The sequence below is a fragment of the Delphinus delphis genome, chromosome 6 (genome assembly GCF_949987515.2).
Source record: "Delphinus delphis chromosome 6, mDelDel1.2, whole genome shotgun sequence".
NCBI lineage: Eukaryota > Metazoa > Chordata > Mammalia > Artiodactyla > Delphinidae > Delphinus > Delphinus delphis.
Window position 1 is genome coordinate 17764858 of NC_082688.1, and position 27644 is coordinate 17792501.

Sequence of the window (27644 nt, forward strand, 5' to 3'; positions counted from 1 at the left end):
ATGTCAGTGAATGAGCATAGCTGTGTTCCCCCCCAGAAAATATTTACAAAAATAGGTGGCAGGCTATATTTGTCCTGGGGCTGTAGTTTGCTGATCCCTGTTGCAGGGTGTTGGGTGCTCTTGAGGCAGTATGATCAGATTAGGTGTCCTTCATTCATCCCTTAAGTATTTCTTGAACACCTAATATGTACCAGCTATAGTAGCAGTTCCTTCACTCTTGTTGCTTACAGGCTGGAGGGACAGAAAGAGTTAGTCACCACAGCCTGGCAAGTGCTGTGATAGACTGAAACAGAGGGGGTTGTGAGGTTGCAGAGAGAGGCCCTTAAACCCAAATTTGAAAGGCTGAACATGCACCACACTACTCCAAGTAAATAATATTTGAACTCTGGCCCAAAGGATGAGTAAAAGTAAATGAACTGAAAAAATGTTCCAGCTAAATAAGGACTGGGTAGAGATAGAGGACATTCAAGGCTAGAAGGCCTGGGAGGCGTTCAGTGTACCTGGAGCATGGATTGTGGTAGGAAGAGCAGCAAGAATTGAGGCTGAATATTAAGTATTCGTTAGATCAGTGACACCCAATAGAAATATAGTGTCAGTCATGCACGTGATTTTAAAATTTCTAGTAGCCACATTAAAAAAGTTCAAAAGAAATGAGTGAAATTAAATTTAATAATGCAGATGGTCCCCGACTTACGATTTTTCGACTTTATGATGGTGCAAAAGTGATAGACATTCAGTAGAAATGATACTTCATGTTTTGAATGTTGATCTTCTACTGAGCTAGCGATATGTGGTCTGATCCTCTCTCGTGATGTTGGGCAGTAGAAGCCGCAGTTCCCAGTCAGCCACACGATCATAAGGGAAAACAACCAATACACTTATAATCATTCTGGACGCAATCATTCTGCTTCCCACTTTCAGTACAGCATTCAATCAATTACATGAGATATTCAGCACTTTATTATAAAATAGGCTTTGCGTTAGATGATTCTGCCCACCTGTAGGCTAATGTATCTGTTCTAATCACATTTAAGGTAGGCTCGGCTAAGCTGTGATGTTTGGTAGGTTAGGTGTATTAAATGCATCTTCAACTTACGATGATATTTTCAACTGATGATGGGTTTATAGGACGTAACCACATCATAACTCAAGGAAGATGTGTATGTTTTATTTAATGCAAAATGTTCAAAATATTATCCTTTCAACATGTGATTAATAGAAACAATTATCAAAATTATTTATTTTTCTGGTGCAAAGTCACTAAAATCCAATGTGTATGTTCCACTTGTGGCACATCTGAATTCAAACTCACCATGTTTCAAATGCTCAGTAGCCACATGTGGCTAGTGGCTACTGTGTTGGACGGTGCCAGGCTAGATCACGCAGAGCGATCTGGGCCGTCAGTGGAGTCTGGTCTGTAGCATAAGTGCAGTGGGATTTTTATGTATCATTCTGGTAGCAGGATAGCCTGTTATCTTTTGGTTTGCAGCTTCCTTCTGACCAATTGCCTTAGGATAAGAAGCTCAAAAAGAGAAGCAGGAAGGAGGGAGACGCAAGAGGGAAGAGATATGGGAGCATATGTATAACTGATTCACTTTGTTATAAAGCAGAAACTAACACACCATTGTAAAGCAATTATACCCCAGTAAAGATGTTAAAAAAAAACAAAAAAAAGAGAAGCAGAGAGCAGAAGAAAGGAAGAGGGGGAGCATGGCCACCTCCGGGTGGTAAGGAAAAGGAGAGTGTGTGGCTTTATTAGAATACCTGTGAAAATTGAGAAGAATAGAACCAAACTTCCAACTGACCTAGACAGGTGATGGTCAGGAGGTCAGGTGTCTGGGATATCCTGTTCACACAATGAGGAGTCGAAGCCCACACGTCCAGTCAGTCATCAGCTCTGTTAACTACCTGATAACCGGCAACCGTTTCATTGGGAACCTGAGGATGTCAAGAGAGGGAAGGCAGGTCAGTCCAGGAAGCCAGCTCATTCCCCTTGCTGCCAGCTGGAGGTCCAGATTGCAGAACCTGCCCCGGCCTGAGGCACAGAAGCTTGGCACTCCCTCACATCTGAGCCTCTGAGGGCTGAGACCCATCTTCCAACTGAAACTCACTAGATGGCCTGGGCGGGTGGGCTAGTCTTGGTTATAACAGTCCCTTCTCAGATGCTCAGATGTCCTTCTGTTTGCCCAGTTCCCCACCTGCCATCAACACTTTAAACGTACGCTTCTACTTGATTTTCCATACTTGACTCTATTCAAATGCAGGCAATTGAGCTGTGCTAAGTGTTGGAATTACTGATCATTTTTTAAAATCATGTTTCTGTCTCTAACCACATGCTTGTCTTGGTTAAGTCCGAGCAATTGGAGGTCTTCAGGGCGCCTTTTTTAATGAAAAAATGAAAAAGGTTGGTAATATAATTTTTGTGTTAGCACACTTCACCGAAGTGCTGAAAATTTTTGTTTTCTCCATTGGTTTAGTTACAGCCTGGAGTTTGTATCACTAACTGGGTTAACACGTGTTTTCTTCATGAATGGCACCTAACTCAGGCTCTCTCCATATTTATTCATGTCTTCCTCAAACAACCCCAGAAGACCTGTGGTGAGCCAGGAGATACAGGTTGAACGGGAAGCAGCTTGTGTGTTTGGAGAAATGGAAGAAGTAAATGGACAACTGGTGTAGTATGGTTGAGGCAGTTTGGGAGGAAATAGGGGCTGGAGGGGACTCACAGGTCTGCCAGGCTGGGTTGAGCTTGGAGAAGGCTTCCAGGAGCATCATTAGGCATAGTTATGTTGGGGGTTCAAACCCAGATTTCACCCCTTAATGGTCTTAAGACCTTGGGAAAGTTAGTTAAAAGTTCTTGCCTCAATTTCCTCCTGTATAAAATGAGACTGCTGATAATTGTATCTATTTCAACAGACTATGTGTCTGCTAAATAAGTGAGTGCATACATAGTCCTTAGCTCCGTGTCGGGCATGCAGGGAGCCTGCAGTCAGTGTAAGCTATAATACTAATTAGTAATACACTTATCTAAGCTGAGACCTAAGGAATGAATAGCAGTGAGCTCTGTGCAGTTAAGGGAGAGTGTTCCGGGTAAAGAGCAGAGCCTGAGTCCGAAGCTCAGATCTAACAGGACACGGCACTTTACAGTAACCAAAGGAAGTTCAGTTTGGCTGGAGCATAAAGTGAGTGGTGGGTAGGTGGTGGCGGGGATGGGAGCAAAAGACAAGCCTTGCAAGGAAGGCGGAATCTAAAACTTTGGGCAACTGTATCCTTGAGAGGTAAGCCTATTTCCAAATCTCAGGCTCTGAGACAAATTTACAGGTGAATGGAGTCCCAATAACCGATGCTTCGTATGTGTTAACATGAGTTACAGGAGAACTGCAGATGTTTGAGATGAAAGCATTTGGCAGGGAGCTTCATGGAAAATATTTTTAAAGTATCAACACAGAGAAAAATCAGTAACGGCTCGACAGAAAGCTATTCCCCTAGTGGAAGAGAATAGCAAGGTTTTGGGTATGGGTCTGAATGGTGCACTAAATGTCTGGAAACTAAGTTTTCTCCTTGGCTCCTTGGGAAGAGGTTTTGAAATTGGTCCTTGGGAATTCTGCCCCCTGGCCTGTGCTTGGAGAGCGAGAGAGAGAGAGAGAGAGAGAGAGAGAGAGAGAGAGAGAGAGAGAGAGAGAGTGTGTGTGTGTGTGTGTGTGTACAGATGAATGGATGGATGGACACACTGTGTCTGTACAGGAATTGGAGAAAATGAGATGTCTGGTTACTTCTTGTCCTACACGTGGTCTGTGTTACCTCGGTATGTTTTTAATCCTGGAAAGGAATGTGTTTGTTCAGTGCAAATGTATTGAGGAGAATGAGCTGCTGCTTTTCCTTGCAAAGCCCAGACAGGTTCCTGGTAGGAGCCACAGGGGAGGACCCCGCCTCCTAGACTAACTTTGGTCAAAGGACAACATCTGTGTGCTCCCTCATACACTGAAGAAGGAAGAGGAAATGAGGGAGACAGTATAGGGTCCCTGGAGTCAGAGGAACCTGAGGTTTTCTCAGCCAGCATACCCTTCCTTCTCTTTCCTAAAGCCTTACTCATTCTTCAAGGCTCATCTCAAGGCTCCTCGAAGAAGCCTTCTGCGTTCTTCTCCAGCCCCAGCTCCTCTGATTGCTCACGTGTTGACAATATTCTGCCTCAGATTCCTCACCGTGCGTTCTCCCACCAGCATTCTCTTATCCAGGCTCCTCCCTCTGCCTGGAGCCCCCTTCTCTCCGTCCTTGGTCCTCATGTTCGAAGCTCCATTTGATCATCACATCACATTCTTATCCTCAAGCCTGAGTCCCTCTCAGTCTTGGCCTTTGACATTAGAAAACATGTGTTTCCACTCTCATGTCTTTACCAATAGACCGGGAACTCCCTGAGAGCAGGGGCCATGTGGTGTTTATTTTATCCATTTAGAATCCTCGTCACCTAGCAGAGTAGGTGTGTGAGTATATGGACAGTTGAGAGATTGGATCTGTGATTCTCAAAGTGTGGCCCCTTGATCAGCAGCAACGTGTCTCATGGAAAGTTTTCAGAAATGCACATTCTTGGGCCCTACTCCAGCACTACTGAATCAGAAGCTCTGGAGTGGGGCCCAGAAATATTAACAAGCCTTTCCGGGGATTCTGATGCATGTGAAAGTTTGAGTGCCACGGATCTAGAAAAAGGGATTGGACCGCTGTGCTGAGAACGCCGCGGTTCCTAAGGCGTTCTGCTAACACTAGCTTCAGTAGAACTCAGGGACATCATGAACTATGGACAAAACGTTCTTTACTCTGTGAGGAAGCTAATTTGGGGAACTCTCTGGGCAGTTTTCTGTGGATTTAAGCTGTTAAAAGAACTCATGCAGCCATCCTTGTCTGTCATGACACATATCCTAGCACTCAGTTCTCCCTTTCTAGGAAAAATGAATTGCTACTGATTTGACCCCTCATGGCCTTTATACCTTTTCTGGCTACATTTGGCCCTGAAAAATCCTGGATTATCCAGTTGTCCATGGCAAGTGTGTACATTCTAAGTAAATCATACCACTTTTTTTCCCCACTAGCCATCAATATCAAAATAATCACCGATGCTATCCTACTATTTCCTACAACTCTCTTGATCCCAGCTGCTTTTCTCCATTATTTCCCATCACAACCAGGTCATTTCTCACCTGTGCCGCTGCTCCAGCCTCCCATTTGGTCTCAGCACATCCTGGTTCTACCCTACAACCCTTGTTCTACACAAAGCGGTCTACCTCAAAATTTAAATTTGTTTCTTACGTCCCTTTCCCTGAAAATGTGCATGTCTGTCCATCACCCTCAGAATAACGTTCAAACTCTTTAGTGCTGTACCAGAGCCCAGTGAATTCCTGCCCGTTTCCCTGAGCTTTGCCACCCTGGAGTATTCAGGTCCAACTTCCCATGGTCAGTATCCACATCTCTTTGCCTGAGAGCCTTTTATGATGGCCTGAATCTATGCTTCCCACCAGCATGAAGTACAAATGTGCTGAAGGATTAATGTTCCAGGGGAATCCCTTGATGGGAGTGACTGGATAAGTACCCCCATTACCTAGCATCTTGGGTGCTCTCCACTGGCTCAGAGTTCCCTAAGGGGATTAAGCTGTAGTTGCTCACAGTAGTAACATGTTGGATGATATATCCTCTCTTGGCTACCTTCCCACGCGTGTTTCACATCTCCTCTCCTCTACTGTAGCTACTGGGATCATTATACAGATAAACTACTTTCACTTAAATACTTGCCTCGGGGTTTGCTTCTGAAGGAACCCAAACTAAGACACACAATTTCAAAGCTCTTGGCAAGTTGGTGTCTATATAACTCTGTCATCAGCTGGCACATTTCTTCCCCAGTGTGGTTCTTTGATTATTCTTACACCCAATCCAGATTCCAGGAGCCTGAACACTTGCCATTCCCCAAGCAGGCCATGCCCTATTTCACCCTGTTGGTCTTTGCACATGGTGTTAACTATGCCTGCAACATTTACCATTTTCCCTCTGGGATGGATTCCCGCATTTACGACACTGCACACCAATGAGCTAGTTGCTTGTCTTTCTCTGTATTTGGATAGTACACTCTGTGGGGGCTTTGACTGTGGCTGTCCGTCTTGGCCATCACTCTTACCTGTACTTAGTCTAATGCGTTACACATAGTAGTGCTCAATAAACAGTTGTTCAACATGCAATTGAATAAATGAATATCTTTAAAGGTTAATAAATATATTTTGTGAACTATTAAGTGAGGTGCCTGTGGAAGGATCTATTTATACTATGATTTCAGCACGGTGACAACCAGAGTTTGTTGAAAGGACTTGTTGGTTACCATCTCTGCAGCCTCTGGGAAGAATTCTGCTTAGCTTGGAGAGCAAAGAGTTAAGGAGGGAAGTGAAAGCACTTAGCTAGGCGGGTAGCCTAGGTTAGACGATGCATGGTACAGCCCCAGAGTAATATGGGGACAAGAAACCTCTCACTCTCAGTGGTGGACCACAGCCGGGTGTGTGTCAAGCAGAGAGAAAACAGAGAATCTCAAAAAACCGTGAGCCTTGACTGCCTCCAGTCCCCCTTTATTTTATCTCTAGGCATGGAGTCCAGTCTTCCAAGACCCCATAGATCATGCGTCTCATCAAGAGCCCTGTGGGGAGAGCCCAGATACCACGTGGCAGCAAGGCAAGTCAGTCAGCAATGTCACCCTGGCCCCTGCTCAGGGGTTCTGGGCAAGTGACAAGTTCAAGTTCCGACTGACCCTTTGTCAATTTCTCCATCTGTTAAAAAAAACAAAACAAAACAAAACAAAAGATCAGATTAGATCAGTTGCTTTTACATCATGTTCTTTAGAATCCCAAAGCTCTAGGGAGTTGTCACTGGAATGATCCTGGTTTTGTTAGAGGAGATAGAAATGGGCTAACTAGGAGGGTCCCTCATCCCCTCTTTGATTAGAGAAGCTCTTTGACTTTTGATATTTCATATTATATTGCACTTGAAGAATGGATTGCACGGCCAAAGAGTCTGAAAATCATTGACTGACGTAATTACGTCTGAGCCAACCTCCCAAGAATATGAAGCCCAGAGAAGTAAAAGGCAGGCATCAAAACCGGATAGTTGGTGGCAGGGGTGCATTATTATTACATGGAAGCTCCTTGGGTAAAGCAGATGACAAACTGCTCCAGCTCTGTTTGGGGTAGAATGTGGTTCCCCAGGGAATGAGCTCCAGTCTTCTGGCTGCTTCTCCAGCCACTTCTCCATGGCACTTTTCACAGTTCCATCACAGCACTCGCTCTGAGAGCAAAAGACCCAGGTCAGCTCATTTTATCTGCCTCTTGGTCATCATCATCCCCAGTCTCCAGAGGAGGAATCAGGAGTCTCAGAGGTGAGATAGCTTGTCCATGGTCCCAGTGCTATAAGGCAGAACAGCAGAACTGGAACCCAGGAACCCTAACTTTTCATTCTTCCACAATACCAGCACACGTTGCTTCTCTTCCCCACACTTGGGGGAAGAGAAGGGTCAAGCTTTGTTGTATTTTAAAGAATCGTTGCTAATTTGGGGGAAAAGTGTAGGTGCCACTTCCTGCTGAAGTGGGGTCTTTTTCCACTTTCAATTATTTTAGAAAAAAAGTCTTCTTTCTTATGGAGCATTTTTGCCAATGGATCTTTTAAAAAACTTTTATGTTGACTTACAATATACATACAGAAAAGTCTGTGCACTTATGGTAAGTGCTTGATGAATTTTCATAAACTGAGTAGACTTGTGTAACCAGTACTCAAATCAAGAAACAGGACATTACCAGCATCCCCAAAGGCCCTTATTGTCCCCTTCCAGTGACTACCCTTTCTACCCTTGAAGGGTCCCACTATCCTGATGTCTAACAGCATTGAAGTTTTTCTTCGTCCTCTTCTTCTTCTTCTCCTCCTCCTCCTCCCCTCCCCCTCCCCCTTATTATTATTATTATTAGTGTTGCTATTCATGTTGAGCTTCTTTCATTCTCTTTTTAAAAGTAATTTGAGTGAAATTCACACAACAAAAGGAACCACTTAAAACTGAACAATTCAGTGGTATTTAATGTATTTATAATCTTGTGCAATCAGCACCTTTATCTAGTTCCAAAACATTTCCGTCACACCAAAGTAAAACCCCTTACCCAGCAATCAGCTTCTCCCCATGTGCGCCTCCCCAAGTCTCTGGCAACCACCAATCTGTGTTATGTCTATATGGATTTATCTGTTTTAGGTATTTCATATGAATAGAATCCTATGTAACATTTTGTGTCTGGCTTCTTTCACTTAGCATAATGTTTTGGATGTTCATTCACTCTGTAGCATGTATCAATACTTCATTCTTTTTTATGGCTGAATAATATCATTTGTGTATACCACAATTTGTTTATCCGTTCATCTATTGATGGACATTTGGGCTGTTTCGCTTTTTGGCTATTATGAATAGTGCTGCTATAAACATATGTAGTAGTTTGAATATCTGTTTTCAGTAACTTTGGGCATATATCTTGGAGTGGAATTATGGAATCATAAGGTAATTCTACGTTTAACTTTTTGAGGAACCAACAATCTGTTTTCTACAGCAGCTGAGCCATTTTATGTGACCACCAGCTTATGTACAAGGGTTCAAATTTCTCCACATCTTTTTTTAACTCTCCCATTTTTAAAAATTAAAATTAAATTTTATCCGTCCTATGTCTGCAGTCTTTGGGGAAACATCTATTCAAGTTAATTGCCCATTCTTAATTGGATTCTCTGCCTTTTTGTAGTAGTTCTTTTTTTTTTTTTTCTTTTCTTTTTTGCAGTACGCAGGCCTCTCACTGTTGTGGCCTCTCCCGTTGCAGAGCGCAGGCTCAGCGGCCATGGCTCATGGGCCAGCCGCTCTGTGGCATGTGGGATCTTCCCAGACTGGGGCACGAACCCGTGTCCCCTGCATTGGCAGGTGGACTCTCAACCATTGAGCCACCAGGGAAGCCCTGTAGTAGTTCTTTACATATTCTCGATAAATGATTTGGAAATATTTTCTCCAATTCTTTGGTAACGTTTTTTGATGTACAAAACTTTTCTTTTTTCCTTTCAATGAAGTAAATATATTTTTATCTTTTGCTGCTTATTCTTTTAGTGTCATATCTAAGATCCACTGCCAAAGCTAAGCACATGAATATATACTCCTATGTTTTCTTTTAAGAATTTTATGGTTTTAGCTTTTTATTTATTTATTTATTTATTTATTTATTATTTATTTTTTGGCTGCTTTGGGTCTTTTGTTGCTGCGCGCGGGCTTTCTCTAGTTGCGGCGAGCGGGTGGCTTCTCGTTGCAGAGCACGGGCTTTAGGTGCCCTGGCTCAGTAGTTGTGGCGCACGGGCTCAGTTGCTCCGCGGCATGTGGGATCTTCCCGGACCAGGGCTCGAACCCCTGTCCCCTGCACTGGCAGGCGGACTCCCAACCACTGCGCCACCAGGGAAGTCCCGGTTTTAGCTTTTATATTTAGGTCATTGATACATTTTTAGTTCATTTGTGGATATGGTGTGAGGTAGGAGTCCAACTTCATTGTTTTGCATGTGGATATTCAGTTTTCCCAGTGCCATTAATTGTGCTTGGCTTATTCTTGTACTTCATAAAGTGGAAAGCATATAGTATGCATTTTTTGTGTCTTGCTCCTTTTGTTCAATACCATTTTTGTGGGATTCATTCATAAAGAGTTGTAGATCATTTGTTCTTATTGCTGTATAGCATTTCAGTGCATTAAGATGTACCACTTACTTGCCCATGATACTGTTGATGGACATTTGGGGAGTTTCCAACTTTGGTCTCTCGTGAATAGTGCTGCTATAAACATTCTAGAACCTGTCTTTTGGTGAACATACATAAGAATTTCTGTTGGTTGTACTTGTAGAAGTGGAATTCCTGGATTTTAGGACCTGCTTATCTTCAGCGTTAGATACTGTCATAGCATCTTTTTAATCAAGAAAATACTAAGAGGTAATTGTTTAAATGTCTCTCTTTATGAATGGGTATTCTACCTATTTTTCTTGAATATGGGAAGTAAGGCAATGGGGCAGGTAGGTATGTGGAAATTGAGTGAGCTAGAAATAAAGGTAACATTTCCCTACCGAGTGCTTTAATTGCCAGCCCAAAGGTTCCCTTCACTGTGGACTTCTTCAGTTACAAAATGAAAATTCTATAAATCAACATTGATCCTTTCCAAAACTGGCATAAATGATGCTCTCAAAAGCAGCACCTCTGTGGATAAATTGGAATGGTTTAAACACCCTCCTTCCTTTACCTTAGGTAAATTCTGCCTTTATGTCCAGAACTTTCCAGTCTATCCATCACAGAATCACTAACCATAAAAAATGAAAAGGTTCTTAGAAACCTAAATTTCATACTGTTTTTGCAAATGAGTAAAGGGTGATTTCTCAGTAAATGGAGATTTTCTTTCTTTATCAATTTTTTTAATTGAAGTATAGTTGATTTACAGTGTTAATTTCTGCTGTACAGCAAAGTGATTCAGTTATATATATATATATATATATATATACACACACACACACACATGTTCATTTTTAAAATATTCATTTCCGTTATGGTTTATCATAGAATATAGTTCTCTGTGTTAGACAGTAGGACCTTGTTGTTTATCCATTCTATACATAAAAGTTTATATCTGCTAACCCCAACTTCCCACTCCATCTCTCCCCCAAGCCCCGCCCCCCCTCAACTTGGCAACCACCAATCTATTCTCTATGTCTGTGATTCTGTTTCATAGATAGGTTCATTTGTGTCATATTTTAGATTCCACATATAAGTAATATCATATGGTATTTGTCTTTCTCTTTTCTGACTTAGTTTGCTAATCTCTAGTTGCATCCATGTTGCTACAAATGGCATTATTTTGTTCTTTTTTATGGCCGAGTAGTATTCTGTTGTATATATTGGGTGGGCCAAAAGGTTGGTTTGTTTTTTTCCATAAGATGGCTCTAGTAGCACTTAGTTGTCTTTAACTTCATTTGAAACAATTTTGTTAGACTGCATGTGACAGTTGTCATATCAGTGTGAATTTAAAAAAAGACTCATCAAAATTGGTGGATTTTTGTGTAGTCATTTTAATATTGAATATGGAAGAAAAAAGGCAACGTTTTTGGCACATTATGCTTTAGTATTTCAAGAAAGGTAGAAACACAACTGAAACACAAAAAAAGATTTGTGCAGTGTACAGAGAAGGTGCTGTGACTAATCGAACATGTCAAAAGTGGTTTGCGAAGTTTCGTGCTGGAGGTTTCTTGCTGGACGATGCTCCACGGTTGGGTAGACCATTTGAAGTTGATAGCGATTAAATTAAGACATCAGTTGAGAACAATCAATGTTATACCATGTGGGAGATAGCCGACCTACTCAAAATATCCAAATCAGGCATTGAAAATCATTTGCACCAGCTTGGTTATGTTAATCGCTTTGATGTTTGGGTTCCACATAAGTTAAGCGAAAACAAACTTCTTGACCATATTTCCACATGCGATTCTCTACTCAAACGTAATGAAAGTGTTCTGTTTTTAAAATAAATTGTGATGGGCAATGAAAAGTGGATACAGTACAATAATGTGGAATGGAAGAGACCGGGGGCCAAGTGAAATGAACCACCAGAACCACACCAAAGGCTGGTCTTCATCCAAAGAAGGTGATGTTGTGTATATAGTGGGATTGGAAGGGAGTCCTCTATTATGAGCTCCTTCTGGAAAACCAAACTAATTCCAACAAGTACTGCTCCCAGTTAGACCAACTGAAATCAGCACTCGAGGAAAAGCATCCGGAATTAGTCAACAGAAAACACGTATTCTTCCATCAGGATAACACGAGACCTCACGTTTCTTTGATGACCAGGCAAAAACTGTTACAGCCTGGCTGGGAAGTTCTGATTCATCCAGTGTATTCACCAGACATTGTACCTTCGGATTTCCATTTATTTTGGTCTTTACAAAATTCTCTTAATGGAAACCAATTCAATTCCCTGGAAGACTGCAAAAGGCACCTGGAACAGTTCTTTGCTCAAAAAGATAAAAAGTTTTGGAAAGATGGAATTATGAAGTTGCCCAAAAAATGGCAGAAGGCAGTGGAACAAAAGGGTGAATACGTTGTTCAATAAAGTTCTTGGTGAAAATGAAAAATGTGTCATTTATTTTTACTTAAAAACCAAAGGCACTTTTTGGCTAATCCAATATATATCGCATCTTCTTTATCCATTCATCTTTTGATGGACATTTGGGTTGTTTCCATGTCTTGGCTATTGTGAATAGTGCTGCTATGAACATAGGGGAGCCATGTATCTTCTGAATTATAGTTTTGTCCAGATATATGTCCAGCAGTGGGATTGCTGGATCATACGGTAACTCTACTTTTCTGAGGAACCTCCGTACTGTTTTCCACAGTGGCTGCACCAACTTACATTCCCACCAGCAGTGTAGGAGGGTTCCCTTTTCTCCACACCCTCTCCAGCATTTGTTATTTGTAGACATTTTGATGATGGTCATTCTGAGCAGTGTGAGGTGATACCTCATTGTAGTTTTGATTTGCATTTCTCTAGTAATTAGCTATGTTGAGCATCTTTTTTTTTTTTTTTTTTTTGTGGTACGCAGGCCTCTCACTGTTGTGGCCTCTCCCATTGTGGAGCACAGGCTCCAGACCTGCAGGCTCAGCGGCCATGGCTCACAGGCCCAGCCGCTCCGCGGCATGTGGGATCTTCCCGGACTGGGGCACGAACCCGCGTCCCCTGCATTGGCAGGTGGACTCTCAACCACTGCGCCACCAGGGAAGCCCTGTTGAGCATCTTTTAATGTGCCTGTTGGTCATCTGTATGTCTTCTTTGGAGAAATGTCTATTTAGGTCTTCTGCCCATTTTTTGATTGGTTTGTTTTTTTGTTATTGAATTGTATGAGCTGTTTGTGTATTTTGGAAATTAAGCCCTTGTCTGTCACATTGTTTGCAAATATTTTCTCCCATTCCATAGGTTGTCTTTTCATTTTGTTTCCTTTGCTGTGCAAAAGCTTCTAAGTTTGATTAGATCCCATTTGTTTATTTTTGCTTTTATTTCTATTGCCTTGGGTGACCGACCTAATAAAACATCACTATATCAGGGAATGTTTTCTCTATGTTCTCTTCTAGGAGTTTTATGGTAGCATGTCCTGTATTTAAGTCTTTAAGTCATTTTGAGTTTATTTTTGTGTATGGTGTGAGGGAGTGTTCTAACTTCATTGATTTACATGTGGCTGTCTAGCTTTCCCAGTACCACTTGCTAAAGAGGTTGTCTTTTCTCCATTGTATATTCTTGCCTCCTTTGTCAGAGATTAATTGACTGTAGGTGGGTGGGTTTATTTCTGGGCTCTATATTCTGTTCCATGGATCTATATGTCTGTTTCTGTGCCAATACCACGCTGTTAGACTTAAGTGATATCTACAGGACACTACATCCAAAAAAAAAGAAAGAAACTAGAATACACATTCTTTTCAGGCGCACATGGAATTTCCTCTAGGATAGACCACGTACTAGGATGCAAAAAAACTTTAAGAGGATAGAGATTATTCCAAGCATCTTTTCTGACCACAACATCATAAAACTAGAAATTAACCACAAAAAGAGAAATGAGAAAAAAAGATTGCATGGAGACTAAAAAACATGCTACTAAAAAAAAAAAACAGGTCACAGTGAAATCAAAGAGGAAGTAAAAAGTATCTCAAGATAAATGACAATGAGAACACAACCATATAAAATCTATGGGATGCAGCAAAAGCAGTTCTAAAAGGGAAGTTCATAGCGATACAGGCCTTCCTCAAAAAACAACAAAAATCCCAAATAAATAACCTAACATACAACCTAAAAAACTTAGAAAAAGAACAAACAAAATCTAAAGTCAGCAGAATGAAGGAAATAATAAAGATCAGAAAGGAAATAAATAAAATAGAGATTAAAAAAATAGAAAAAATCAATAAAACCAATAGCTGTTTTCTTGAAAGGATAAACAAAATCAACAAACTTCTGCCCAGGTTCACCAAGAAAAACGAGAGGACCCAAATAAACAAAATAAGAAATGAAAGAGGAGAAATAACAATTGATACTGCAGAAATACAAAATACTATAAGAAAATATGAACAATTATATGCCAACAAAACAGACAACGTAGAAGAAATGGATGAGTTTCTAGAAACATACAGCCTGCCAAAATGGAATCAAGAAGAAACAGATAATTTGAACAGACTAATCACTAGAAGTGAAATAGAATCTGTAATTTAAAAACTTCCTGAAAGCAAAAGTCCAGGACTCGATAGCATCACTGGGGAATTCTAGCAAACCTACAAAGAAGAACTTATACAGATCCTTCTCAAACTCTTCCATAAGACTGAAGAGGAGGGAACACTCCCAAAGTCACTCTGTGAAGCCACCATCACCCTGACACCAAAACTGGACAAAGACATGACCAAAAAAGAAAATTACAGGCTAATATCTTTGATGAATATAGGTGAAAAAATTCTCAACAAAATATTAGCAAACCGAACCCAACAACACATAAAAAGGATCATACACCATGATCAAGTTGGATTTATTCCAGGGTCACAAGAATCGTTCAACATACACAAATCAATCAATGTGATATACCACATCAACCAAAGAAAAACAAACAAACAAAAAAAAACCCATGATTGAATAGATGCAGAAAAAGCATTTGATAAAATTCAGCATCTATTCACGATAAAACTCTTGCTAAAGTGGGAATAGAGGGAACATTTCTCAACATAATAAAAGCCATTTATGACAAACCCACAACCAACATAATACTAAATGGTGAAAAGCTGAAAGCCTTCCCACTTATTTCTGGAATAAGAGAAGGATGCCCACTCTCACCACTTCTATTAAACATAGTATTGGAAGTGCTAGCCACAGCAATCAGACAAGAAAAAGAAATAAATGGTATCCAAATCAGAAGAGAAGATGTAAAATCGTCGCATGGTGATGAAGATTCCACACAAAAACTATTAGAACTGCTAAACGAATTCAGTAAGGTAGCAGACTACATGATTAATGTACTGAAATCAGTTGCATTTCTTTACACCAACAGTGAAATATCAGAAAAAGAAAGTAAATAATAATAATAATCCTCTTTAAAATTGCATCAAAACAAACCCTGGGAATAAATCTAACCAAGGATGTGAAAGACTTATGCAATGAGAACTATAAAACATTGATAAAGGAAATAGAAGATGATTGAAGCAAATGGAAGGATATCCCATGCTCTTGGATTGGAAGAATTAATATAGTTAAAATGGCTGTACTACCCAAAGCAATCTACAGATTTAATGTGATCCCTATCAAATTACCCATGACATTTTTTTCACAGAACAAATTATCCTAAAATGTATAGGAAACCACAAAAGACCCAGAATTGCCAAAGCAATCCTGAGGAAAAAGAACAAAGCTGGAAGCATCACTCTTCCAGACTTCAGACAATACTACAAAGCTATGGTAATCAAAACAGTGTGGTACTGGCACACACACACAAAAAAGACTTTCTTAATCTTTCTATTTGGGAAATATTTGCCTCTTTTCATAACTATTCTTTAAATCTTGTTTCAATCTTCACAGTGAACTGAATTGAACTGAGTAAAACATTCTCTTTAATAATTTATATAACTTTAGAAATGGCCAGTTACCTGGTAGAATTTAGCAATGACTCTTGTTTTATCATTTGGTGCCCTCCCTCGTGTCTCCCAGTGGCTTGTGTTTGTAAAGAGTCCAAAAAACCTATGGGTAGTTCTTGACTTCTCTCCCCCTGCCCTTTTATGTCATTCACAATGATGTCCCCAAACTACTCTTTTATGCAGAATTCAACATTTCAAGTATCAGCAGATAAACCTATATTATGGTGGTACTGCCAGCCCATAGCTCAGTGTACAGTGCATGCAATGCCTGTGCAAGTACTTGAATGCTTTAGTGAATCTTGTTTTTATGCTTCTAAAAACCAAGTTGATATTAGAAAAATTAGTGCATTATTAATACTTGTCATAAGCAGCTGTATCTCATCATAACAAGAGTTAATATAATCTGTGTCTGGCACAGTTCTAAAATCTTTGCGTATCTATCTTAGTTCATTCCAACAACAACTTCATGAGATGGGTACTTTTATTTCCATTTTACAGATAAGAAAACTAAATTTTAAAGCAATCAAATAGCTTTCCAAAGATTGCATAGCTACTAAGTGATCTCATGAAAAATGAGATCCAGTGGGCAGCTCAAAATCAGCAATACGTTGGTCTCAGCTGCCAGTTCATTTGATAAACTGGATGACTGACTGTTCAATTATAGTATGAAGAAAATAAATGAAAATAATGAATATGCTGAAGTTTATCATTGGAGAGAGCATCAAAAATATTAGACATGACTGGAAGTGATATTCGTTTTAGCTCCCTGGAAATGAACTTTCTTATAACATGTAAGAATGTTTTTCAATTTTTGCACATGCAAAGTGTAGATGCCTTCAGGAATTATTTCTGTAGAAGATTGGGTGTATATTAGTTTCAACTTCCTGCTACCATTGATCTTCTAATTCTAGGCACTGGGATTCTCTTCCATGTTAGTGTGTATATGTGAGAGTCTTTTAGATTTCCACAAGAGACAAAAACCACACCACTACTTTTGAAGCATACAAGCTATTATATATTTTCATAATATAGAACTTTTAAGGTATAGTAATCAACAGTGGCAAAATATTTCTGTCTTTGACATTATTTGTTTGTGAGATCTAACCTGTAATTGAGACCAGAGAAAACAGTATGGAAAAACAAATCCATGAGAACAGGATAAAAATATCATGAACAGCAAAATATGTCTGAGTATTTAAAACCGTATAGAAAAAATAAATTAGATGAACAATTGTGTAAATATAAATTAAAAAAGATGACATCCTTAATAAATAAAGTTTACTATTTACATTTTTATATATTGCTGAAAGACTTAACTTAGATCCATAAAAACACATAAACAGGAAAAAATAAAACCCAAAAAAGGAGCAGCAAATTTATGCGCGTGAGGTACAGAAAAAGGATTGGAATTGTGTTTTGTTTTTGGTGCTTAGATTTTCTTTTTTCTTTTTTTTTTTTCTTTTTTATAGTAGGCCAGTAGAATTCTCTTGAGAACAGATTTTAAGCACATCAATGGAAAGTCATTTTTTGGTAGTTTCCAGAAGATGTGAAACAGATTTCAACATCATAATAATTAGAAATACCCATAATAATTATAACAATAATAAAAAGGTATAATATGATACATAAATATGGAAGAGCAGTTTGTAATATGAATACATTTTCTCTAGACGAGATCACAGTTTTATTTTGTAAATATTACATTTAAGTATATATATACACACATATATGTACAACTATATATACATGTGCATATATATGTAAATTTATATTTATATATAATATCTTTATATAGATAGATATCTGCGGACAGGTTATTGATTATAGAGACCCAAGGAAGCAAGTCAATAATTGTTCAAACTTCTCCTCAATGACTGCTGGTGTAGAGTTTAAGAAGCCCCGACTTTGCACTCAGAATGCTGTATCTTTTTCTAATGGAACACTCGATGTGGAATTTTAAGTCTGAGAAGAAAAAGCGATTTTAGGGACTCCATTACTCTATAAAGTTGGAAATGGCCCAGAAGTCTTGAACAAGCAGTAAGCTGACTTTTACACGGTAGGAAGTCACTGTTTTCTTTCTTTTTTTTTTTTTCTTTTAATCAAATTATAGAACCGGTAAAGGCCAGAATAAGGGGGAGAAAGTCCAATTTCTCTACAAGTGAAATATTCTCAAATGCAAGCCTCTCTCTTAAGGTGGATTCTAATCTAGGAGCTCCACCTTTATTCCTTGATATATCAAATGAGCACTCCCTGTCTTTCTTAAGTGGCCAATGGGCCTGTGCATTCTTGAAAAGTAACCCATAGACTTTGTGTCAAGCCTTGGCTCTCACAGATTGCCACAGCCCCTTTAAAACCTCAGGGCCTCACAATCCCCGCCCTCCCACTGTGAGGTAGGTAAGTAGTAGTATCCCCATTTTGCAGCTGGAGAAACTGAGGCAAATGGAGAAGCAATATGATGACTTGTTCAAGATCACTGAGCAAACTGCTGCCTGGAGTCAAGAATTCTGTGTTCTTACTCTAGGGACACAATTCCTCTCTTGGCTATTACACATTTCTTTTAAAGATCAAACAATGGGTAGGAATTTGGCGAAACTTGAGCAAATTACAAGAACAGGCTTTTTAGTTTTATGTTTGTTGTTTGCTTTGTTTGTTCTGTTTCTCAAAAACCATGGGAATTACCTGTCTGGTCATGTAGCAGCTTTTTAGGAAAGTGGACTGTGCAGTGTGATTCTAAGTGCAGACTTTATAAAGCCCAGTGCTCTAATGGTAAATACAAACATTTTATAATGTGAAAAGTGTGACACAATATGTCCCCTTAATATTTGGAAAAACCAGTTTCAAGCCCTCCCCATTCCCTGCTATCACTGATTGACACCAAACAGATAGACAAAATGCCCCCCCCACCCCGCCAAACAACAACTACATATTAAGGGGAAAGATGCCTTATTTCCTGGACCTACCACAATGTACAGAAAAAAACAGACAGCAATATAAAATCCCACTCTACTCCTGCTAGGGAAACCTTTATGCTTGTGTCTACCTACTGAGTCTGTAGAAAGCACAAAAATAGGTTTTTTAAAAAATTCTTATTTTTAATCATGCATTTTATTTACTTTTAATCTCCTTATCTTCTATTAATCTCTATCTGTACAGCCCTGTCACCATCAATTTCTTCTTTTTATTTTCCCACTTGAAGTAGTTCCAGAAAAAAAAAACAACAAAACAAACTGTTCACTTGAATTTATGGTTTCCTTCCTTCCTTTCTCTATTTCTCTTTCTTCCTTTCTTTCCTTCCTTAACACAGGTAAGACCTATAACAAATTGACAGTTAGAACCAAGTTAAATCAAACCTGGAAGGGAGGTAGCCGAAATCTGTCTCAAAGAATTATTTTCAACAAATAGCATTGAAGCATTGGCCAAGGTGGGAAGAAGACCAAGAGAACTGTCTAGGCAGTGACTCAACACGCTGAAGCCAGGACTAGCAGCTGATACCCTCCATCTTCAGAGCCTTACTATTTACAGTCATTGATCTCTCCCTTTCATAACACCCCAATTCAGCCACCAGAATGGACTTCCCATGGACAGTCTTCCCTTAAAAGGTGGCTGGCACAGAATCTGGGGGGTCATGCAAGTCCTCTGGCAGCCAGCAGGGTTGCGGCTTGGAAAGTCTTCCTAAGAGAAGGCTTGGAGAACTGTCCACCTTATCTTTTCTTTCTTGCTGTTAACAGGCTAATACTTCTTCAGAACTTCCAAGTTCTGAAGAAGCTAATACATCTTCAGAACCTCCAAGTGCTTTAGGACCTCTGAGCTGCTGACAGACAACAGTGTTTCAGAGCTGCCTCCTTGTGAGTACTCCACTGTCCTAAACTGGAGATGATGATCAGGGGATGAGATACTGAGTTTATCCCCAGAAAGAAAATGAAACCGAGAATCAGTGCATTGCCTGAACAGAGCTGACTGTCCTCCACTAAGGTTTGAGAAGGGCCTATTAATGACACCTTGCATGTGGGCCCAGGGCTGTCAGTCAAGCAGCCTCTCCCACGTAATATCCTTGGCAAATATGAATCTGTGAGTAACAGGTTTGAATGATGGCAAGGAGGAGACTGGAAGGCTCTTTGCTCGTAAGGGCTCGATCAACCCGAGAATCTGAAGGTAGAAGTCAGCCTTCAGGAAACTCTTCTCAGCTGAAGTGTGTGTGCAAGTGAAGGAGGAAAGAGCATGGGAGTCGATTTCAGGGAAGCTGGTGAGGTTCTTCTGTGATTCCTGCCACCCCACCGTTAGTAATGTTGTCTTTGGGTCTCCAAGGCTTTGCACTACTTACTGATGTAAAAAAAAGCAACTGGGAGGGCTGACTCTGTTATCTTTCTTAGTTTGTTCCTTCCTAGCTAGCACCACCCAGGTTGATAACTCAGCTAGGGCAGAAGAGGGGCTTTAAGAGTTGGCAAGAGTTCTAAGATACTGGAGAGGGGTACAAAATGGGATCAATGCTTATATGATTATTATTATTTTGCCAAGGATTGGCCCTGGTAATTAGAGGAAAAAAATGCCCTGAATATAAATGAGATATAAGTTTGTAAGAGGAAATATAAAGGATTTGAGCCAGGCCTTAACAGTGGAGAGCCTAGAACTCAATCTCAGAGTCTGTAATATGGTACAAGCCACACAAAACTACCCAAGCACTGCATCCTTATTTGTGGGCACCTGTGCAAAAAGCACCTTGATATATTTCTTAATATAACAGACCACAGATGGCCAATAGATATCTTCTCAAGTGTTCTTGATCAGTAGGTAATTGCTGTTGGGAGTGATACAGTAAGAAGGTTTCTGAAGTTATTTTTGGTCCCTGGAAAAAGGGCTATAGCTGATTAACAACGCCTGCGTCAGATGCAGGAATGAGGAAGGTCAGCCCATGTGCCTAGTATTTTCCATTTCTATGCTAAACTTTGTTTTTGTTGGTTCACTAGACTTGAGATGATCTGTAGCAATCTTTACGCGATATATCTAGTTTAGATACTCCCATCACCTCACTTTCTCAGTTTCAAAAATCACGTCAAACTTAAGCATTCTCTCCACCTCATTCTGGATTCACCTCTTCCCATATTAATTCAAAAGGAGTGGACAGGTAACTGGCTGAACAGAGGCAAAGAGGACCCCAAAGAGGTGGAGGCTTTTATGCGCGTTTGGCTAATTTCCTCTTAACTTTTGGAGGCTGAGCACAGGAGAGAGGGAAGGGCTGCCCCACCACAGGTGTGGCTGGGGTACCGGGAGCTGGAAGACTGTGGAAAGCACGATGGCTGTGCTGGGGTGTTGGGGACCGAGGCTGTGAACTCTGGCTTCCCTCTGACAGCCCCTCTGGAACACGGTCCAGACAGATCCCATCCAAGACGGTTGTCTGTCCCAGGACTCTAGCTACTCGGGGCAGCAGTGAGGTCCTCAGACCCAAAGCCTGCTCTAGCCTGGAGGGGCAGGAAGGCTTGGATAAGGATGATCACTCAAGAGTCCCTAAAATTCCAGCAGTCTCTGGAGGGCTCCGACATCATAGAAATTTAACACTGTTCCACTTGGTTATAAGATCTAACACTGGCTTAGACATTCTGGACTCTCAGTGAGGGTTCCAGCATCTTAAGTCCCTCAGTTCCCTTCCAGAATGAGAAGCCCACCCCTGGGGGACTTCACTTCTCACCACGTGGGCCTATGAGGGGTCTTCTCTTGCAGAAGGGCTAAGAGGTGAGGAGCTGTGGAAAAATGTGGGTCACTTTTAAGGCAGACTGTTTGGTTGTGTGGGGTTTTTCCTAACCTAGTCCTACCATCTTGGGGTACTCAATGTATAGGATAGAGCAGCCGGAAAAGTAGCAGCAAATGTGGTCCCAAGGCAAGATCTGGGGAATGGGAGGGATATTATGGCCTCAAGCCTCAAGCAGGGGGCTGTTATAATACCTTGACATTGCAATCCTAAGCCACTTCCAGCTTGGCCTCGAACCCTGGAGTTGGGGTAAAATCCCCCACGGCAGCAGAAGAATTTGGGGGCTTTGCATACCTTGGATTCTTTACCTCTTCCTGGGTCCTACTTCCCTAGAAGGTAGGTGATCAGAGACCGTTTCACGTCCAATCCCGAAGGACTGCACCCTTGTGCACACCTTCCATATTGTAAGCCACAGGCTGCGAGCTATCTTAGCATTTCAACACTTGGTCCTGGCAGTTTCTCTAACTCTCTTTCTCCCAAGGACAGTGTCGGCTAGGAGCCCGGGAGAGGAAAGACTGAGCCTGCCCCAGTCTCTCTCTGCTCCGTCTCCAAAACTGCCCTCACGCGGGTGTTCGCGCAGGTGCGTACGCAGGCACACCTACTAACCGCAGGTGGGCACACTCCTAGATACGTAACTCCTACATACATGTTTCTTGCTGTGGTCGTGTGACAAACGGTTAGAATTTTAGGAGGCTCAGGGACTGCACGCCGTATATGCAGTCCGTCTAAGACTTTGGGATGGGATTCCATTCCATCATTCAGCATGGCGAGACGTGGTTCACGTGCCCCCACTACGAGTCCTTCCTGGGTGAAATTAAAGGCAGACCGGTTGGGTGCTAAGGATCCCTGGTGTGGAGAGGCCATTCCGTTGAGCAGCTGACTGTGAAATCAATACCAAAGGGATGCGGGTCCTGGCATTGGGAATTCTTTGACAACTCCTTGTCCTTCCTTAGCCATGGCTGTATCCTCGGAGGTCTTTCCGGCTGTGTTCTTGGGCCTGGGGGTCCCGACAAGCACAGTCACCCTGTAGGTCACAAGACATAGGGAAGGGGGTGACCTGCAGAGAGAAAGATAGAAGAAGTGAGCCAGGTGGTTGAGGCCAGAACAGCAAATTCCAGAGGGGCAGTGCAGGGCAGAGGGCAGATCACTGGATTTGGGGAGCAGCAGATTCAAGACATGACTCTGCTTCTTACTAACCCTGTGATAACTTTTATCAAGGTCACCATGGTCATGATCATAGCGCTTCCCATTTTCAGGGGCATTTATTACAGGTCAGGCAAACTGCTAAATGCTTTCCAAACAGGAAAACACTGAATCCTTTGACAACTCTGTAAGATAGACACTAAAACAATCACCCTTTTATAGGAGAAACTGAGGCGGAGAAAGGGGCAGGCATTTGCCCAAAGTAATAAGTGACAAATCTAGTATTTAAAGTAGAAAAAGCAACCTCCCCCGGAACCCCAGGTTCCTAGCTGTGGAATCAGTAGAATAAGACAGACCTTGCACTGTGGACTCTGAGGGCCGAATGAAATCATGGGTGAAAGATTGTAATGTACTACACAAGAGTTGGTTAATAGACTTGTACAATGGAACATCTAACTTATAGGGCTGTTGTGGTGATCAAGTGATATAAAGGATGTGACAAGGTCTTTTAAGAAAACATAACTCTCTGCATATATCGGTAATTTTGATTTTGAGAGGCAATGATGAAAACAACAAAAGCATTTGTCAGCAAGCTCAGACCACCTTCTAGGGGGCTTAAATCCTGGTGGGGAACATTTCACAGAGAGACTTTTGCAGGAAATTTGGTTGAAGGATCTCAGGAGCGGATTTCAGCATGGGAAAAAGCGAGAGGCACACAACATGACAATTCGATATATGTATATATTATGAAGGTTAGAAAAAAATTAAAAGAAATTTAAAAAGAGAAAGTGAGAGGCCCACGTTTCAGTTCCGAGTCCATCCCTTCACACGCGGTGTGACCTTGGGCTGGCTGTCCTTTCTAGAAACCGTGAGAAAGAGCCCAGTAGAGTGAATGTCCTCCCCACACAGTGGAGGATCTGTCTTTCCAAAGAGCACAGTGCTGTCCCTGCTTGAGCCCCAGCCTGGGCTGACGCGAGTGGATTTCACCTCATTGCATCATGACATTTGCATATAACTTCCCCCAGAGGGTCCCCCATCTGCACAGATGGATTTAATGACCTCATTTGCCTCCTGCCCGGGGAAGGGTCTCGAGTGCTCACACAGGCCTGGAGAGCATCTTTGTCTCTCTAGCCTGTGGGCTCATTCTCTATAATTCTTTTTCTCTCTGCCCCTGTGCCCACCCTCCCTCTCTCCCTCCCAACCTCTCTCCACCCTGCAACTTTTCAACAATTTAAAATGTAGGAATGAACAGGAAGATTGAAGCAGAAGCCCCAGCTCTCTCACCTAACTGAGGTGTGACCTTGAGCACGTGACAATTTCTCTGAGCCTCAGTTAACTCCGTCATGAAATGGGAGTGATGAAAGCACACACCTCCAGAGGTGGTGACAAGGGGTAATGAACTAAACAATGGAAAACCCCTAGCAGGCAGTGCGTGCCGCATGCCGTCTCGCTTAGCGGGACGGGGACTGTGTCAGCCGTGTTCATTCTTGTTTCCCCAGGGCCTAAGCCACAGAATACGAATGCAGGCCTGTTTGCCTCTCCATCTCTCTCCAACTCTCTCACTGTGCTCAGGCTAGTGCACTTGTTTCTCTTTTCAGTTTAAGCTCACAGGTGCGTGAGGCCATGGTGAGTATCCCTGGAGCTGCTTCCATGCAGAGCCTGCCTTGCTGCTTACAACTGCTCACTGTGCCCTGTTCAGGACACTTCCTAGCCTCCATGCCTATGCACAGGTGGTACCGTCTGATCTAGAGCATTCCTCTGCAACTTCTTCACCTCTAAGACAAGCAGAGAATGTTAGAATTGGAAGAGACCTAGAGAAAACCCTCTAGTCCGTGTGGGGAAACTGAGGGCAGAGCCACGTCCAAATCTCACAGCTGAGGTCCAGTGGGGAGACCACCACCATGTGAGCCGAGAGGCCTGGATTAGCATCCTCATTTGCGTCATACTCGCTGAACAACTTTGGGAAAAACCCCTTCACCGCCATCACCCTGAGTTTCTGCGTCTACAAAAGGTAGATCATTTTTTAAATGATTTTTAAAAAAATGTATTTCATATGGTTGTGAGCAAAGATGAAAGAGGCAAAAACCCATCCTCCTGCCCATGCTAACGTTAAGATGACCCAGTTACCGCGCATGTCTTCTGCACAGTTAGTTTTCTCTGCAACTAACTCTTTCCCATTGGGCTCCTCGATTCGTTAGGGACGGCTTCACATCTGGTCTATGTCTCACGCTTCCTGCTGCGCCTCACACAGGCAAACATGCAACAGATTCTCTCGGAATACGACACAAAGTCCTTAGCAAGAGTTCAAGGCCTTGCGTGGTCTCCACACTTCTCAGACCTCACCTGGTTCCCTTGGTCCCCTCACTCTCGGTGGCTTTATTTACTGGTGTTTTCCTGCTTTTGCAGCCATTCCTGCTCCTCCCTTTTCCTGGCCAGCTCCTCTTCCTGTGCCAGGTCGTATCTCAAGCACCGCCTCCTCCCTCGTTAGTCTGGCCAGAGACGGCACCATCATGCTCATCCCATATCCCAGCCTCCTCTCCTTACACCATTCTTGTGCGGAATCACTTCTGCGCTTGTGTGCCAGGGCAGTCCAGGCAGGGACCATGTCTGTCTGCCGTTGAACTGAGTCTTTATCTACCATATGGCAGGCATTCAATAGACCCACGGATGGAACGACATATGAATGCGCAAATATACAGGAAAAATACAAGTCACGGGGCCTCTGTTCTTGCACTCATGTGCTGTGTGACTTTGTACAAGTTACCTCCCTTCTCTGGGCTTCAGGTTCCCTGTCGATCTGTACATTAAGAGTTGATTTTAATGATCTCTACCTTCCCTCTGTCTGAAAATCCTTCACAGTCTGAGAAAGGCAGAAGGCAATGCCCTGGGCAGAAAAGATGGAGAAATGCAGACTTTCTCCACAGCTTTGTGTCTTACACGTTCCCCTTTCTGCCATCTGCAGTTCCACTGGCTTCTCCAAAGCTACCGGCTGGCAGGGCCCTACACCCGTTAGCTTCTCAGGCCCGTCTGGCCAGTCTGGCTGTGAGAGCATAGTGTGACCATTTGCTTTCCTCCCTGGGCCAGCCCAGGGAGTTTCAGCGTTTCCCTAAAGAAATGGGTCTGGAACCTAAGGGAAGGAATTTCGGTCAGAACACAACGAAGTCTAGAAGGTTTGGTCTCAGGGAAAAGAAAGATCCAGGTTCTCCTTGTGGCCCCCCACATGCTTGTAGACGCAGCTCGCTAGGGGCCTGGAAGGCAGCGCTGCACGGCTTTCGGCAGGTCCTTGGCACCTGCGGACTTGGACTCTCCTCTGTGAGACGAGCGTTCTGGTGCGAAGCCAGTGAAGCAATGCTGCTTCCAGACCAGCTCGTGGAGGTCCCCGTGCAGAGGACCTGCACCGGCACCTTGCCCTTCCTCTAGCCTCTCAGTGAACTGCCTGTTCAGGGCCTGCCTGGCGAGGGGTGTGTGGAGGGCGGGGGGGGGCTCCTCTCCTCCCAGGTGACTTCACTGATCGAGGGCCTACAATGGGGAAGAGAGGGTGGATATCGCCAGCCCTGCCCACTCCCCCAGGTGTTCCCAGGTCTGACCTGGAAGAGACGGGGAAGCCTGTCTGTCTGTCCAGGTTCGAGGCTGTGAACACCACTATACACACACATACACACGGGCCCCTCCGGAGGCTGTCCGCGTGTTGGGTGATTCCCGTGTGCTAGCTCATGGGTTCCACACAACCTCGGAAGGCTTACAGATGGGAAAATAGAGGCTTCAGCATGTTTAAAAAGAAACAAACTTGCCCTGGGCCTCACTTAGTAGATGCTGCAGGATTCTAACCCCCCCGCTGCAAACACTGAGAGCTTGTCAGCAAGTGAGAGGAAGGGGAAGGCACCTCTTCACACCCCGACCCGGCTGACCGCCGCGTGGTCTGTTTCACAGCCACTGGCCTTTCATCCCTTATTCTGTGCCTGGCACCCAGTTACTCACTCTTCCCAGCAACACTAATAAGGCAGCTATTCTTACTATCCTCGTTTTACGTCTCAGAGGAAACGAAGATGCAAAGCGGTGAGTCACTGGCTTGGCATCTGCACCCATTTGTAACCGCCCCTCGGCACCACCCCCACGGGGCAGGTAGAATGGGAGTCAGGTTCCCCTTTTCACAGAGGGAGAAACTGATATGGAGAGAAGAGTCCCATCCTGATAAAGCCGGCTCTCAGCCCGATTCCCAGATGCCCTGATTCCCCAGGCAGCTTCCCACCTTATCCCCCAGACAACCTCCCAAGAAAACCTACCACCCACGGCACCAGTGCCGCGGTGGCCAGTTTACATCTGGGATTCCCAGCACCATGTGGCCAGGCTGTCCCATAAACGGCTTGGCCACCCACTCTGGGATTCTGTCAACAAGCCCAGGTCGGTGACTAAAGGCCAGGATTCTCTCTTTTTCCTCTAGGCTGGAGATGGTGCTCAGCACAGGGGTTTCTCCCAGTGGGTGAGCTGCCCAGGATAACACCTCCGCCCGCGTGTGTGAGCGGCTCAGGAATGCAGCCTGGCAAACGCCACAGGGCCCTGGCTGAAGGTCTGTCTGAGGCTGAATTCTGAATCAGACTCAACAGGGAGGTCACAGGCAGAGACTGTGCAGTGTGGGGCAGCAGGAGGCATCCTGCACTGACGGTCAGAAAGCCTGGCTGTCCACCCACCCACCGTGGGGTCCTGGGTGAGTCACTGTACCACAGTGAGTCTGGGGGGCTTCATAGTGTTGGTGGAAAGACTTGATGACATCAAGTAGACCAAGGCCTGATGCTGAGGATGAGGGCTCCCCTGCAAGCTCCTTTGGGGTAGGGTAGATCTGTGTCTGGCACGGGGCATGCAGCAGTCAAAGAACACAGAAGCTTGTTTAAACGTGGGTAAGTGGAGGAGAGAATGGAGAAAAAGCATGGGTAAGGTGGAGGAACACACCAGGCTAGATGAGAAGGAGACTTGCCTTTGATTCCTTGCACTGTTTGTTAGTCATGTAGTAGCGTATGCTAGTAGGCAAGTTACTTCTTTTGGCCG

The 27644-nt window shown here is 42.9% G+C and overlaps 1 protein-coding gene across 1 annotated transcript in view; it reads right to left on the reverse strand.

Annotated features, from left to right (window-relative positions):
• Window positions 1-18751: 18751 nt before the first annotated feature.
• PAPPA (pappalysin 1) overlaps window positions 18752-27644 on the reverse strand; it is a 254491-nt gene continuing 245598 nt past the window's right edge. Inside the window, exon 22 of the mRNA XM_060014251.1 lies at window positions 18752-22515. Coding sequence (XP_059870234.1) covers window positions 22408-22515 — 108 coding nt within the window. The 3' untranslated portion in view covers window positions 18752-22407. The remainder of the gene's footprint in view (window positions 22516-27644) is intronic.